This window comes from Trichosurus vulpecula, chromosome 4, assembly GCF_011100635.1.
Source record: "Trichosurus vulpecula isolate mTriVul1 chromosome 4, mTriVul1.pri, whole genome shotgun sequence".
NCBI classification, from domain to species: domain Eukaryota; kingdom Metazoa; phylum Chordata; class Mammalia; order Diprotodontia; family Phalangeridae; genus Trichosurus; species Trichosurus vulpecula.
In genome coordinates this window covers 289,914,792-289,932,529 of record NC_050576.1, presented here as the reverse complement: position 1 = coordinate 289,932,529, position 17,738 = coordinate 289,914,792, and the positions used below count along the sequence as shown (strand labels likewise).

The following is a 17,738-nucleotide window of genomic DNA, read 5'->3' as shown; positions in this document are numbered from 1 at the left end:
AATATAATAAATACTATCTAATATACACATATACTATCTATTTGATATATACATATACTTGTGCATATATACTAATATATACATATACATATAAACTATCTAATATACATATACATACATACTATTTAATATATACATATGATACGTACTATCTAATATATATTTACATACTATCTAATATATACATATACATACAATATACACATGTACTATCTAATACACACAGACACACACACAGACACACACACACAAATATATATATATATATATGTATATATACATGCATACTATTTACCTTTCTTTTTTCAAGAGATCATCTGATTATAGTAGGACCCACTGTCAAAGTTAAATTGGATGCTGACCAATTACAGTGTTTTTAGTCTCAGGGAATATATTCACATTTCTAGGGAGGAATTTCTGCAGACAGTGTCATAGCAGTATTCACTTTTGACAGTCCAACAAAGAAAATAATTGAAGGACGTATAGACCTTTAAAATCACAAGCTCTGTGTCCATCCATCCCATACACTTATAACGTCAGCCCTACTTCTTTCCTCCTATCTTTGCCACTTTGACTGATGAAACATGGGTTACTTTTGTTAAATCTGTGGAAGAGTTCAATTTCTGGTACCTGACGCTTGGAATATACTCCCTCCTTACCTCTTTCTTTTAGCATCCCTAACTTCCTTCAAGGCTCAGCTCTTATACCACATCCTATGAGAAACCTTTCCTGATCCCACCAGTTGTTAGTAATCTCCTCTTGCCCAATTAATCATATAGGTACTGAACTTTGCAATTTCCCTAGCTGAAGTAAAGCTCCTTGAAGGCAGAAAGTTTTCTTCAATTTATCTTGGTCATCTCTGATGCCTAGTACATAAAATATAGTTAGTAAATGCTTGGTGGATTGATTGGTGTTATTGGGAGACATGCTAGATCTTGGATGGGAGAATAGCCTAGAATATGATCATATGATGAAAATCACCATGTCCCCCCTTCCACAAAAAGTGGTTATGAAAATTAAAAAAAAATTCTATTTGATCTGTTATCAGAATTGTTAATCAGAGTAAATATCCCATTACTTCTGTGAGCTCTCTTTTTTGTTTATTGTTCCCTGGGTTGTTACCACTAAGAAGGGGATTATTATGATTTCCAGTTGTAAAAGGCAGCAAATGGTTCAAAGGTGTCAGAGACTTGACTGTTGGGTCACTGTGCTGTGGTGAACAAACTTTGTTTCTATAATTTGAAGTTGTTGCTTATCCAGTTCTAAACCTAGGTTCAGATAATCGAAGGTCAGATTCTTTTTTGTGTGATCCCTGTTTTGTACAAGTCAGATCCTGTTAGAAAGCTTTATTTCCTGGCATTTGGCAAAAAGGTCAGAAGGTAGAGGGTGAAACCATTGTGGTCATTGAGATATTTTATTATTCTCTGGGAAAAGAAAGTACTTGAGATGGAAAGAACTCTGAAGCCCTTAAAAGAGATTTGACAAACCCTTTACATGAAATCTCTCTATCCTCCTGAGTTGGTATTGTTGTGGAGGACAATAGCCCTTGCTTTCCAAGCACTATGGGCTAGAAGTCTTTCAGTGAGAGATTAAAGAGGTGCCTCCGTACTACAAGTAAGTAACATGTATTCATCTTTTTTTTATTCTGCCATATTTTTTTAAAGGAGACAATTCTGCCAATGATAGAATGATATCTGAATGAATTTTTCAAGATTTTCCTCAAACTGCACACGATTGTAGAGGGATTTTATAACTTATTAAATCATAGAATGTAGTATCAGAAAAGGACCACCTAGCCCAGTACCAGTACCCACAGTGGACAGAGCAATGGGCCTGGGAAGACGAGTTCAAATCTGCCCTTGGCTGCTTACTAGTTACAAGATCCCAGGCAATTCCTTCTATCTGTGTCTGCCTCAGGGTCCTTAACTGTAAAATGGGGATAATAATAGTACCAACTTCACAAGATCACGGTGAAGAACAAATGAGATAATATTTGTAAAGCAATCAGCATAGTACCTAGCACATACTAGTAATTGAATGCCCTTCTCCTTTCTTTCCTTTTTTTTTTGAGGACATTGTGGCCCAGAAAAAGAAGGTGATTCATCCAAGGCCATGCAGAATTTAGGGCAAATATAGGCTCCAAGTCTTTCTAAAGAACTCTGTTTTGCACACTTAGTATTTGCTGAATTAACTTGGTTATGTGGTCATTGGAATCGATCTCCAACAAAAAATTAACTGGAACGTGGAACCCGACGAACTACTGAGGCATTTTGTTTTTTAAAGAACATTCTGTATTTGTAGCTCACCAGAATTTTTGGTTCCTCAAGTGAGTTCCATTAATTAGAGTAGTTAATAGAAGAAAAAGAACCAAGTAAAACACTGAGATATTTGTATTAATTTGTTTATGTAATTTAGCTCACATAAAACTAAAATATAGACTTATTATCTGGAATATTCCAATGTATAAAATCCCTATACTCTAACATAAATACAGTACTGTTCTGTGTGAAATGCCTATGGAATAAATTATATTCTGTCTTCTTTTGTCTCTCTGTCCCAAATTTAATTAGATGAGGATTGTTCCTTGGACAAGGGTATATAATGAATTATAAATGAGAAGATCTTAAAGGGTTTATTTCATAGATTTCCCTCTATCACTGAGTTTAATAGGCTCAATAAAGAGGGCATATGCACATGCCATAGGAAACATTGAGACAGAGACATAATGAAGAAAGACAATAGCACTGAATCCTATGATAGTGGAATAGCATTTGGTGAAAGGAGTTTGTTTATAGCGACATGGGAGTCACATATGGAAGGCAAGAAGTCAAGAATATTCTTTGAAGTCAGAAGACCCAAGTTTAAGTCCAGGCTACTATACTCATTGCTGCATGACTAGGCAAGTCATTTAGCTCTTATGGAGCTCAGTTTCTTCTGTATAATATGGGTAAAAGTACTTATGTAATATGCCTCACAGGCTTATTGCAAGATAAGTGTCATATAAACATGAGCCTATATTAAAAATAAAAGCAGTAATCCTCATGTAAAGGATTACAGGCATGCTAAAAACAGACTTTTTTTAAAGCTCTGAAGGGAAAAGGAGAAAGAGGGAGACAAGAGCATCTAGTAATATAGAATACACACATGGTGAGCAAGTACAAATCCTGGCCTGGGTACTTTCTGAAAGCAGGGCACTTTTGAAGAAAGAGTTGGCAAGAAAAATAATGCCAGGATATGTTCTTCTTAAAAAGGTAGGATCACCCTATACCAAGATAAGGTCAAAATGGGTACATGATTTAAAATGTGATACCATGTGCAAATTAGAAAAAGGAATGGTTTACCTGTCAGATCTATGGAGAAGGGAAGAATTTATGACCAAACAAGAGATAGAGAACATTACGAAATACAGAAGGAATAATTTAACATTAAATTAAAAAGTTTTGTGCAAGTAAAACAGATGAACCAAGATTAGAAGGAAAGATGAGCGCTGGGCAACAAATTTTACAGCCAGTGTTTATCCAGCAATACCACTACTAGATCTCTATCCCAAAGAATTTGTAAAAGAGGGAAAAGGACTCACACACAAAAAGAATTACAGCAAAATATTTATAAAAATATTTATAACAGTTCTTTTTTTGTGGCAGTAAAGAATTAGAAATTGAAGGGATGCCCATCAATTGGAGAACGGCTGAACAAGTTGTGGTATATGAATGCAACTGAATACTAATGTACTATGAGAAATGATGAACAGATGGACTTCAGAAAAACCTGAAAAGACTTTTATGAACTGATGCTGAGTGAAGTGAGCAGAACCAGGAAAATATTATACACATCAGCAGCCACAATGTGCAATAACTGACTTTGATACACTTAGCTCTTCTCAGTGATGTAAGGACCTAAAACAATGCCAAAATGCCAAAATGTCAAAATGCCAATGTGGAAAATGCCATCCACATCCAGAAAAAGAAATACGGAATCTGAATGCAGATCAAAGAAGAAAGACTATTTTCTTTTTTGTTTTGTTTTGTTTTGTTTTGTTTTCTGTTTTTCTTTCTCATGGTTACTCCCATTCATTCTAATTCTTATATATAACATGACTAATGTGAAAATATCTTTAATAGGAATGTATATGTGTAGAGCCTTTATTAGACTGCATGTCATCTTGGGGAGGGGGGAGGAAGAGAAAATTTAAAACTTATGGAGGTGAATGTTGAAAACTAAAAATAAATAAATAAACTTATTTTAAAAAAGAAATGATGAGCAGGTGGATGTCAGAAAAACTTGGAAAGACTTACATGAACTGATGCTGAGTAAAGAGAACAGAATTAGGAAAACATTATACACAGTAACAGCAACATTGTATGATGATCAGCTGTGATAGACTTAGCTTTTCTGAGCAATACGATGATCCAAGACAATTCTAAAAGACTTGTGATAGAAAATGCTAACCACATCTAGAGAAAGAACTATGGAGTCTGAAAACAGATCAAAGCAAACCATTTTCACACTTTTTCATTGTTTTTTTCTTTCTTTTGGTTTTTCCCTTTTGTTCTGATTCTACTTTCACAACATAACTAATTGGACGTATATGTGTGTATATATATATATATATATATATATATATATATATATATATATATATATACACGTATACACACACACACGCACACACACACACACACACACACACACACACATATATATATATATATATATATATATCACATGATTGTACATGTATAACCTATATCAGATTGCTTGCTGTCTTGGGGAAGGGGAGGGAAGAGAAAGAGAGAGGAAAGTTTGGAACTCAAAATCTCACAAAAATAAATATTGAAAACTATCTTTACATATAATTAGAAAATAAATATTCAAGTATAAAAAAGAGATAAGATCAAATGCTTGCTTTTATGAAGAGGGAAAAAAAAGGCACAGCAAGATTATGGAGCATGTCCATCCAGGTGGGGTTTTTGGACCATGATGCATGAGGCAGAGACAAGAATACATTCAAATGATAAGGGTAGTTTGGCAGAAAACAGCACTTTGTGGAAGACCCATATGAAAACCTGGAAGTCATCGAGAGGAGGAGTCTGGTTGCTAGGTAGAGAGGGTGTCTTGGAAAACAGGATAAAGACTTAACACACTCACTTGAGCTTCAACAATCATTCTGGGCTGGTTCTCAGCAAAGGCTAAAGGGGTTGGAGGGTAAAGGGGGCGGGGGAGGGGAGTGAGGGACATGTGCAGAAAAGAAAGATAATAGCACTGTGAATCTTTAAGAGGAGGAGATACATTCCTCTTATAAAAACAAAAAGAATCCTTTTATTAAAAAGAACTTATTAAATGGATTTTATTAAAAAGAAAACCAAAAAGATTAAAAGTTACACAGACAATATTAAATAATAGAAGAATAGCACACTGGTGCCTCTTTATTATCCTCAGACACTTTCTATCACCTATATAATTTGGGCCCTGCTGCTGAATAACAATGCAAAACAAACTGGAAAGTTCTTCTTTTCTCTTTCTAGGCAAAAATTCTCTCTCTCTCTCTCTCTCTCTCTCTCTCTCTCTCTCTCTCTCTCTCTATCTCTCCCTCTGTCTCTCTGTCTCTCTCTCTGTCCCTCTCTCTCTCTGTCTCTGTCTCTTTCTCTCTGTGTCTCTGTCTCTGTCTCCTTCTGTTTCTCTGTCTCTCTGTCTCTCTCTCACCCCCGTCCTCCTTCTATTTATAGATAGATATAAATATCCATTTATATGTAGTTCCTAGAATATAGAAGTATGAATATATAGGGAATAGAAAGAGATAGAGAGATAGACATATAGGAAACAAAGATCACATATATATTTATATCTATATATTTATCTACATCTTTCTATGTCTCTCTCTATATTTATATATCTCTATTCATACTTTAAATATAGAGAATACAACACATATCTATATCTATATATCTATCAATATCTGTTTATATCTCTTCAGCTCTAGCAATATATGTCTATATATTCTCTCTATATATAAAATATGATCAAACATGCTCATATTTAATAAATCCTAGGAACTAAATGTGTAGGCATGTGTATATATAATATATATATATGTAATGTGTATGTATATATTATATATATATATGTGTGTGTGTGTGTGTGTGTATGTAATATATACACATATTTTCCCCCCATATGAAAGACAAAATCTCAAAGCAAAAGCAGTGAGTTGTGGGCTTCCTGTCTGAGCTGCACTCACTGTCAAGCTGGCCAGCTGAGATGAGGCAGCTGACAGCTCTCCAGAGGCGCTGGGTTGAGGCTTCTGTTCAGAGGACTGGAACGGCACAGACCTGATCCCGCATGTAATGAGACCAAACAGAGCTGGAAGGTAAACTCCTCTCCTCAGCCCTCTCAAAGGAAGAAACAAGCAGCCAGCCTGCCCGTCATGCTTCACCATCCTTTTCAGTGGCCTTGCTTTCCCCAAACAGGGAGAGCAGTTTGGGAGGGCTGCATTGAATTACTAGGAGGTCAGCCACCATGTAATCCGTAGTATATTAGTATGTGAGTGTGAGCATACACATTGCACAGCTGACTAAAATTCCCTCTACAAATGCTTCAATGGAAACAATGAAGACTTAAAAAAATCCCAACTCCATGCTTCTCTATTTATATTGAAAGAGTAAAGAGAGTCATATTATGGGGCTGTTGACCAGTCTAGCCATGGATCTTAGCTGCAAGGTTGTTTAGGAAACCTAGGTATTGTTAAATTAGAAAATTAGCAAATATAATTTTCTAACCCGACATTTGGTGTTACTAAGTAGGGTTCCATTGGAATATTTACAAATCTCCAGTTTCCATCATGGAATTATACGGGGCTATACTAACAGTGGCACGGGTTTGAGCTTCAGTAAAGAAATGCAATGGCAGGACAGCCCCTTTAAAGAGCAGAAGTAGTGTAGGAGAACAGAAATGTTGCTCACAGTGTCTCAGCAAGGAACATACAGACTTGCATGGGGGAAAGGGTGACATGAAAGAATAAAGTTTAAAGGTCCCATATATATTAAAAAAAACATAAGGAGCTAAAGAGCAATCACCTACTTGGAGACATCATGAGGAGCAAAGCACAAGTGCATTTTAAGCATTTAGTTATAGTATAAAACATTTCCAATGAACAATTAACCCCTCCCAGAGGCACTTTGTGATTTCTTTAGAGAAAGCTTCATTCATTTTTTTTTTGGTTTAGTACAGCAATCAGAAAGTTCACATTCAAATGGAGAGAAGCACTTATTCTGACTCTATAAATGGTAGTGGGAACTGTATTTGAAAATCAAGTTCTTAATTAACACTGTCATTTCTGAGACTGCTGCTATATTCTTGGAAAGAATAAAGGACGTTGTTAGTGACACCAGCAGCACAGAAATTTAAGTCTAGTACAAAGGTGGGAGCTTCTCTCCAGTCCTATTTCTAGGCATCTATTAGAGCTCTGTGGTACCGTATTATACTTGATTACAAGGCCACTGCGCAGCTATAAAACCTGAGGCAGATTATAAGGAAAAATTGCGTCTGAAACTCATATATATTCCATATCACAAGCATGATTTTGGCCAAATGTCCAGGGAATTAGAGATCTTGAGTTCTTTTCTCATGTTTCCCTAGTATCCTCCACCATGTCAAAGGAAAGGAAAAAAAAAGAATCTCTCTGTACCACTTGCCATCGTTGGGTGGGCTCTGTGTTCTATGTAGGATGGGAGGACTTGGAAAAAAATAGAAATAGATGTAATATCATCAATGGATGAAATGGGGAGGAGGGAAGAAACAATTATTTGGTGCCTACTAGGTCAGGCACCATGCTAAATGCTTTATAAATATTATCTCACTTGATATGTAGAAGTATTCACATAAATGAGATAAAAAAATTCATTGAACTATTTCAGTATTCACTTAAGAGCATCAATTTTCTCATCTGTAAAGGATACATCCACCTGTTTCATATGCATTTTTTATTTTTTTTATGATCTTATATGTATTTTTTAAAAAGACCATAGGAGCATAGTTGCAGAACTTGAAAGGTCCTTAGAAGGTATCTAGTCCAATGCCGTCATTTTAGAGATTAGTTAATTGAGGCGAAGAGATGGTTCAATCATCTGTCCAAGGTTACACAGGTTATGTGCCCAAGTCAGGATTTGAACACAGGTCCTCTGACCCCAAATAGAGTACTATTTCCTTCTCACTGTGTCACATGGTTCATTTTATTCATTACTGTCTATTTCCCTCCTTTTAAAGAGTGGCAAAATATGTTTCATTAAAACATAACTGAAGAACATCTGGTAAAAATATCACTGATTTGAACTCACCTAATTCAGACTTTGCATTAGTTTGTTCTTTATACACTCACAGAAGAATTGAAAACATGAAGCTTATTTAAAAGTGGAAGTCAACATATTTACCATTTTTAGGGAGATCATTTGTATTCAATGCATGAGATGTCTCATTTACTGAAGACTTCTATTAAAATAAAAAAGATTTTTCTAAGATATCTATCAGGACTTCTCTTTCCTGTCAGGATTCTCAATATTTTCCCCTGAAATAATAGGCTGAATTGCTTTTAATATTCTCTGTAACTCAGATTTTTCAGTAAACTGCACCTCATTCAGAAGGGATCACTGTGGTATGCCTATCCATGCTAATCCAATCAGGATTGGAATTAGAAACAAAAGTAATAGGAAAGGTTTATTCCAGAGCTCCCACTTTGTCTGAAAAGAATGAAAAATGAATGGTCCTGTACCTACTCTCAAGTGATATCACACATTTAGAAGTAGCTAGCAACCTGCTCTCTGTCCCATTTTCTTTTTTGGGGGGAGGGGCAGGGCAATTGGGGTTGTGACTTGCCCAAGGTCACACAGCTAAGTACATGTGTCAAGTGTCTGAGGTTGAATTTGAACTCAGGTCCTCCTGACTTCAGGGCCAGTGCTCTACTCACTGCGCCACTTAGCTGCCCCGCTTCTCTGGCCCATTTTCTCACCTCTTACTCTCTGCTCTTTAACTCTTCTCCCAAATACTGGTCCTGATACACAACAGCTATGTAGCAACCAGACTGCAAGAGCCCCCAAGCCCCTGGTTGTATTGCAATAGTGTTTCTATGCAAGATTCCAACAATAAGCTCTGAAATAACATTGCTAATTAATATTCTCATTTTCATAGAAAAATACCATTTACTCAAAGGGATTAAGTCATCAACTATGAACATTTTTCATATCACTCATTGAACCTTTTCTTGTTGCTCAGAAAGAAAAGTGAATTTCCATGAGTTTACCTTGGAAAAAAGAGTTTGTTTCAGAAATCACCACCATACTCGTTCGTTATGCAATGAATAATGCTAATAGCTGATGTTTGTATAGTACTTTAAGATTTGCAAAGCGCTTTACACACATACTTTGTTATTTGAGCTTCACAGCAAGCATGTAAGAGAAGTGCTATATTATTTCCCCTTTATAGACATAGAAGCTGAGGATCAGAGGTCAGTTCTTCATCCAGGGTCACAAATCTAGTCTGAGGCAGGATTCAAACCACGATTTTGCAGACTCCAAGTCCAGTTGCCTGCTATTCCACTACTGCATCTTTGTACACATCTTCAAGATCATTAAGTCTCATAGACCCTGTTTTATAACTGATAACCTTCATCCTCTGATAATCATTCAGTTAAGAAATGAGACAAACAACTTCAATCATAAGCCAACATTCTAATGATTTCTGTCCAATCGTTTCTGGGGAGCTAGTAAAAAATCAATCTACCATAAAAGATCAACACTGTATGTAATTCAGATAAATAAAATTGAAAAGGCACGAGTGCTCTTATTTATAATGAAAGTAATATGCAAAGTATAAAATGCTCTACAAATGTAAAATATCATCTTCATAGTAATTTCCCTGAAATGTATAACAAAGCAATCGATTATGGAAGGGCTCTCAATTTCTTAAATGCCACTGCTATAACCTCTTTGTGATTGCATCTTCAAGAGGCACTAAGAGGCAGAATAACCCCACCCCTCCCCAACTCTCAGAGCTCTGGTCAAATGACAATCCTATCCACAAGTTGCGATTTTAAGAAATTCTTCGTCTGCAATATTTAAGATATTTAAATGCGATTATGTGCTAGAAAGGGTAGCTACATAGCACAGTGGATAAATTACTGGGTCTGAAGTCAGAAAGACTCCTATTCCTGAGTTCAAATCTGGCCTCCGATCCTTACTAGCTATATGACCCTGGGCAAGTCACTTCACCCTGTTTGCCTCAGTTTCCTCATCTGTCAAATGAGCTGGAAAAGGAAATGGTGAACCACTATGGAATCTTTGTGAAGAAAATCTCAAAAGGGATCCCAAAGAGTTGGGCAGAATTGAAACAACTGGACAGCAACAAAAATATACTAGCGTGGAAACCATCAAAATGAGCTTCACAGAAACTATCCAGGAAAATCAAAGTGAAGTGTATATATTTCATTAACTACCCTGACCATTTTTAAGATAAGAAAAATACAGCTACCTCTTTCCACTGGTTGCGCGCGGATTCCCTCAAGGACCTACCTTTTTATAATAGTTTTAATGACTATTTGGTTACATTAATATGACATATATAAAGCACTCTGCAAAACGTAAAGAGCTATATAAATAGGCCTTGTGGTAGTAGTAGTAACAACAGAAACAATTGCCCTTCTACTGTCCTAAAGAGTGGGGGAGGGGACAGTTGGGAGAGTAGAAAGAGGCAGAGATAATTCTTGCAAAAAAAAATATTGCACCTAGCAATGTCTCTGTGCCATGCTGTCATCCTCTTTCCATTGCAGTGCTCCTGTCAGGGCCTCCAGTTTGAGTCCAGGTCTCCATGGGCCACGCTGCGTTCCCTTCCCAGCTCTGTGTTTATGACTGTAACTCAGTTTTAACTCTGGAATTTCCCTCATCTCACAAGGCCTTCTCACCCTGTACCATGTCTCTGACATGCCAGCCTTCTCCTCCTAAGGATGGACCCTTTCAGATGTTCCATTTTGGCTATGCTTCGTTCTCTTCCAGGCTGTGCTTCTGACTAAGGACTTTGTCACTCTCCTCCTGTAACAACAATGTTGCTAGCAGCTGCTAGCCAATAACAAGCAATAGCAAGGCCAATAACACCAGCACACGGAAGGGCTGCTAGCACAGGTTCTTTGATCTGCTTTTCTAAGGAAAGCAACTTTAAGGGGTTAACATTCTTACTTTAATTAAACATACATATATCATTCACTTAGTTCAGGGGAAAAAGTCAGCACTCTTAACTTCAAAGCAAATACAAACAGAAAACATAAACATATCAACAGACAGGCTTTTGTCTGATCAAGACACCACATGCATGGTTACCAGAAAGAGAAGCACCAACATCTGGCTTCTCAAAGCCGGGGGCAGGGGGTTCCTTGATGGCTACACTGAGACTTCATACCAACACTTCCAATGAGTGTGCCCCCAAAAGCAAAACACCAACCTCAGAGCTCATATACCCTGTTTAGGGCCCTGAGGACTCAATGCCTACTTAGCAAAAGGGGTTTGGGGCCTGGGACCTGGGGCTTTCTTGTTTCTTAAGCAGATCATCAAAGATTCTTGATTCAATCAAAAACTCCCAATTGAAACAAAGGCAAGACTCATCAAAGGCACTTGATTACCTCAGTGCTGAGAAGCACTCAAACAAAAAACAGTAAAAAAGTCCCAAACCATAAAAAATCCCACCCATTACACCCCTAGAAGACTATGCCTTATTATCCCCAAAAACTTGATTTCTAGCTCCCTTTTATATATAGTATTCTCCCATTAGAATGTAAGCTTCTTGAGGGAAGAGGCTAATTTTTTTTTTGCTTATTTTTATGTCCTTAGAGCTTAGCACAGTGCCCGGCACATAGTAAGTACTTATTAAATGTTTGTTACCTACCATGAAGATTAACAGGCCAACTGAGACAAGTGAAGAAGAAGGATGGAGCAAGGCTCAATTCTTTACCTCAATACTGTTTTAAATGGAACCTTGGGACTGGTTACAGATACAAACTCTTCAATTCACTAATTTCTGACAGCTCAGTACTTAACTCAGCCCCTTTTCTGTTGCTTTAATCCCTCTTAGCTTCAATTATTGCCTTGTTTAGGCAAAATCAGGAGCTACTACTTCCTCTAATATTCTTATCCCCACCCAGTTCCACCCTAACCTTTCCCAGGTTTACTCTCCTCCTTTCAGACATTCCATTACCCATTTCATGGGTGTTTTTTGGAAATTTCTTTCTGATTTTTTTTAACTCATCATTCTCGAGTACTCTGAATTAACTCAAAAGCTTTTTATTTTTGGATAATACTGTATCTCTTAAATCCCTCTCAAAATGAAAACTGCTTTTTCTCCACACCCATGAGACAAAAGCAGGAATCAGTTTACTCTGCTCCACCCTCCATTTCTAGACCTTTTCTCTCCCAATTTATTCTTTGAGATCCATGTCAGTATCTTATATTACTCTTTCCTTATCCCAGTCCACTATGAGCACATTCCTACTTTCCTCAGTGATCTTTGAACCCAGCTCATTCTTCCTCTTAATCTTGTTCCCCAAGATCATCTGAGGTGATTTCAATTAATGAGTCTTGGTTTTATAATTCCTCAACTTCCTCAATCAAGGGAGAAAACATGCTGTAGACCCCATGGTGAGCAACCATTTCCGTGATCTGTTTGCCACCATACTAGAACCATCATCCTTCAGACACTGTCATTCCCACCTTGCTAAATGCCGACATGGAACAAACCTCAACATTTTGTTTTCTCCACATTTAGACTCTTCTTACACCCTTTCTTTTGGCAATGTCATTTGTGTCTACCTCTTCAATTATCACCTTTCTGCAGATGACTACCAAATTTCTTTCTCCAGTCTTGGCATTTTTCCTATGCTCCAATCTTCTATTTCCAAATACCTGCTCCATATATCTATTCCTGTTGTGGTTTAGCCATTTCAGTCATGTCCAACTCTTCGTGACTCCATTTGGGGTTTTCTTAGCAAAGATACTAGAGTGGTTTGCTATTTCCTTCCTCAGCTCATTTTACAAATGAGGAACTGAGACAAACAGGGTTAAATGATTTTTCCAGGGTCACACAGCTAGTGAGTGTCTGAAGCTGGATTTGAACTCAGGAAGATGAGTCTTCCTGACTTCAGGCCTGGCACTCTATTCACTGTGCCAGCTAGCTAACCCTGTCTCCATTTCTGACAACACCTTAAACTCCATCTATAATGTACCATACTCATCATCTCTGTCCCTAAACCCTTATTTATCTTTCTGAGCTTAATGCAAACGGGTTACACACACTGAAGTGATCACTTTTATTTTTAATTTAAGGATGAAAACAAGCGTTTCCATAACATAGGATAATTAAAGAAATGATTGCCCATGCAACTACAAATCTATCATGTGTAACTTGCTATTCCTTTTAAATATATAATAAATTTATAATTAAGCTTTCTTTTTTTAACTCTTTCTTTCCTTCCCTCCCCACCCCTGCACTGGAGATGGCTACCATTAGACAAAAAAATGTGCATGTGTGTGCATGTGTGCATGTAGTCATCTTCAAAAGCAAGGCAGCACGATGAAGTGGAAAGAAAGCCTTCTTGGCTCCCTCTCTCTTGACCCCGCCCTCATCTGATCAATTGCCAGATCCTGTCAATTGAAATTGTTCAATATCTTTAGTGTTTACTCGACTCTCTTCTCTATCATGCCCCCAGTTTAATCAATCAAGCAGTGAAGTTTGTCTTCTAATCTGTTATTTTTTTTCTTTTTTTTTTTGGAGGGGGGAAAGTAGGGCAATTTGGGTTAAGTGACTTGCCCAAGGTCACACAGCTACTAAATGTGTCAAGTGTCTGGGGCCAGATTTGAACTCAGGTTCTCCTGACTCCAAGGCCCATGCTCTAGTCACTGTGCCACCTAGCTGCCCCAAGGACAGCTGCCCAGGACTTAAAAAATAGAAGTCTGAGAATCCCTAATACCTGAACAAGGAAAATATAATACAACAAACTACAGATCAATGTCATTAATTCATATTAATATTAAAAATCAAGTAAAATCCTATTAAATAAACTATAGAAATTTATCTAAAAAATATTCATTATGATAAAGTTAGACAATATACCAGGGATGCAAGGATGGTTCAACACCAGGTAAACAATAAAAATAATCAATCAAATGAAAAACAAAATACCTTAAACCACATGACGATGTCAAAAGAAGCAGAGAAAGCCTAATAAGTACTACTACTAATAATACCTAGCGCTTTATGGTTTGTAAATCTCTTTACAAATATAACCTCCTGCTATTACTGTCCTCATTTTACTGATGAGAAAACTGAGGCTGAGAGAGAGTAGATAACTTACCCAGGGTCACATAGCTATTTGGTGTCTAAGGTTGGATTTGAACTTAGGTCATTATGATTTCAGTACTCCACTCATTTCACCAGCTAGCTGTCTAGTATAACACACATTTGTGCTAAAAACTCTAAGAAGTATAGTAATAGAGGAATTTTTAAATGCAAAAAATATCTCTCTAAAACCAAAAGCAAGCACCATGTGAAGTTGATACCAACTAGACATTTTTCCAATAAATATAGGAATTAAACAATGATGACTGCTCTTCTTAGTCTTATTTGATTATTTTTGTAGAAGTTCTAATAATTACAATAAGACAAAAGAGAAAAATAAAGGAATAAAGATAGGCAAAGAAGGGATAAACTATCCCTACTTGTAGATGACACAATTACTTATTTAGAAAATCCAAGGGAATCAGTAAGGAAACTGATTGAGACAATTAATAGGTTCTACAAATTAGTAGGCTACAAAATAAACCTGCAAAAATCAGCAGCATTTTGGTATAATAATAACAAAAGTGAATATGAAACCTGAATGTTAAAAAATCATTCCATAAAGAAATAGAAGAGAAACAGATTATATACCTTTCACATTTATAGGTAGGAGATGAACCCTTAAACAATGGATGGAGGTAATTACAAAAAATAAAAAAGAAAATTTTGATTACACTTAATTGAAAAGCTTCTAAAAAATGCATCTAAGAGGAGAAAAGAAGCAGGAAAATGAAGGAACATATCTATGTAGCAAACTTATCTGACAATACTTTGGTTCCTAAGATACATAGGTATATTCACATACATACATAAATACATATATACATACATACAAATATGTATATTTATAGGTATAAACAATAGGAGTATACAAGACCAAAAAATTACCAAATGATAAGTGATCAAAGTATATGAACAACAACAACAAAGGAATTGATAACTATAAACAAGCATGTGAAAGAATACTCCCAATCATTAAAAAGAGAAATGAAACTAAAACTAAAACAATGAAAGTAGAACAAGGGTTCATTTTATACCCAGAAAATTGGAAAAAAGATTATAATGGACAGTGATAATCAGCTAAACAGATTGTAGAAAGATAGCCACATTGAAACTTTGTAGATAGAAATGGGACAGTGCAACCATTCTTAAAAAATGATTTGGAATTTCGAAAATTAAGTAGATGAAATGTCCATACACTTTGACACAGAGATTCTCCATTAGGACTATAACCCAAAGAGGTCAATGATAAAAAGAAAGATTCCATATGCAACGTATTTCTAGGGAGTACTTTTTGTGGCAGAAAGAACTGGAAACAAATAAGATGGTAATCAATAGGTTAATGGCTAAATCAAATGCAGGACTCAAATGTAAAGGAAAATGACTATATCATAAGAAATGATGGATATGCCGAATACAGGGACCCATGGAAAGACTTATATGAACTGATAGAAAATGAATTATGCAGAACCACAAAAGCAATGCTCAATGAATGCAATGTTGTAAATGGAAAGAACAGCTATAACAAAACAATAAAAGAGGAGATGTTGCAAAATAACAAAGAACAACCTTGGTGCCATTTAATAGATGTGGATAGTCATCTCCCACCCGCTCCTTTGCAAGGCTGGAAAGGTGAGGAGACAGGTGGATATGTAACATTGTAATATAGATTTTCTCACATTTTAATCAGTTTTTCTGATTATTGTATTCTCCCTCTATTTCCTGTTTAAATTCTTTGTTAGAAGTAATGGCTCTCTGGGAGGGGTTATAAAGAAAAATTTAGGCGACATGAAAATAGAAGATAATAATAGCATTTTATTTTAAAAAGACAATTTTTGAAGAAAGGTGATTTCAGGAATAGGGGACAAATTGAGCAAAGGCTGAGAAGAAGGTGAATGATGGAACATATTATGGAAGAGCAAGACAGCCATTTTGACTAAAGAAATGTGCTAGAAGGACAGGTTGAACCAAAAGGCTTTAAATATCAAGGTGAGGAGTTCACCATATCCTAGGGCCAGCATGGAGTCACTGAGGCTTCTTGAGTAAAAGAATGGCACAGACAGACCTGTACTTAATATACTGATCTAGCAACTTATAAAGGATAGATGGGGGCAGCTAGGTGGTACAGTGGATAAAGTACCCATCCTTAGAGTCAGGACCCATCTTCTTAAGTTCAAAACAGGCCTAAGACACTAGGCTAGGTGACCCTGGGCAAGTCGCTTACCCCTATTTGCCTCAGTTTCCTAATTTGTGAAATGAGCAGGAGAAGGAAATGGCAAACCAGTCCCAGTATCTTTGCCAAGAAAATACCAAATGGGGTCACAAAGAATCAGAGATGACTGAAATAACTGAAAACAAAAGATTGGAATAGAGAACAACAGATTGGAAAGAGAAGAGACTGAAGCCAAGGAGACTAATTAGGAGCTAGCTGCAAATAGGTGATTGGGGACTTAAACTATGGTGGTGACCAAGTAAGTGGAAAAAAGGAGATAGATTCACACTAACTCTTCTTATTTAATTGGAAATGTTTGCTCCTTAGAAATAGAGATAGTTTCATTCTTTGTACATGTATTCTTAGTGCTTAGGTCAGTGCCAGACATACAGTAGGCCTTAATTCTTATTGATTGATTCTCTATTTGCTTTCATTTTATCCTTGTCAATTCAGAAGTGTTTAATTGAAGACTTCAGAAATTTCTAGGGGCACCTATTATGAATAAGACATATGAGTTCAAATTCGAAATGAAATCCAGAGATGCAGGCTTGCTTTTCTTAAAAAAGAAAATAGTTACATGGGACATACCTCCCAATTCTGACTCAAAAAATTTCCAAAAAGGCCTTATCCATTAACCTTTCAGACACTCATGTAATGCCCCTTTCTCCTATTAAAACTATGTAATCTCAGGTTTTGAGTCTAGCTTCACACTTGAATGCTATGTTATTACTTTTCTGTACTAAAGGACTACATCTGACTTCATGATAAAGTATGATTTTTTTTTATAATTCTACCTTTTATATATTAAGCGATAATTCCCATGAACTAGTCATTACTATCAGCCATAGTCCATTTGCTCATTAGTAGCCCAAGGTGAGTTAGTTACAGAGGACAGCTGACTCTGGAATCATACAATTGTCAAATCAAATAATGACAGACTTACAGGCATCTGCTTCTATTGCAAACCATTTTTGACTCTTTAAAGCATAACATTTGTGAAGACAGTGCTATCTTTCAAAAATGGGCCTCCTTTGTCTCTCAAGGACAACTGACCTTTTACTCATTAGCAAGAATACAAAACATAATACACGAGAGCTTAATAACCTTTAGCTGAACAGTCATCATTACATAAACACAGGTCGCTATTCTGGAAATATGA

At 36.4% G+C, this 17,738-nt stretch overlaps 1 protein-coding gene across 1 annotated transcript in view; it reads right to left on the bottom strand.

The window, feature by feature from the left end:
• LOC118847132 (receptor tyrosine-protein kinase erbB-4-like) overlaps nucleotides 1-6,436 on the bottom strand; it is a 118,597-nt gene extending 112,161 nt beyond the window's left edge. The window contains exon 1 of the mRNA XM_036755724.1: nucleotides 6,239-6,436. Within this exon, the coding sequence (XP_036611619.1) occupies nucleotides 6,239-6,436 (198 nt within the window). The remainder of the gene's footprint in view (nucleotides 1-6,238) is intronic.
• Between the last annotated feature and the right edge of the window lie 11,302 nt (nucleotides 6,437-17,738).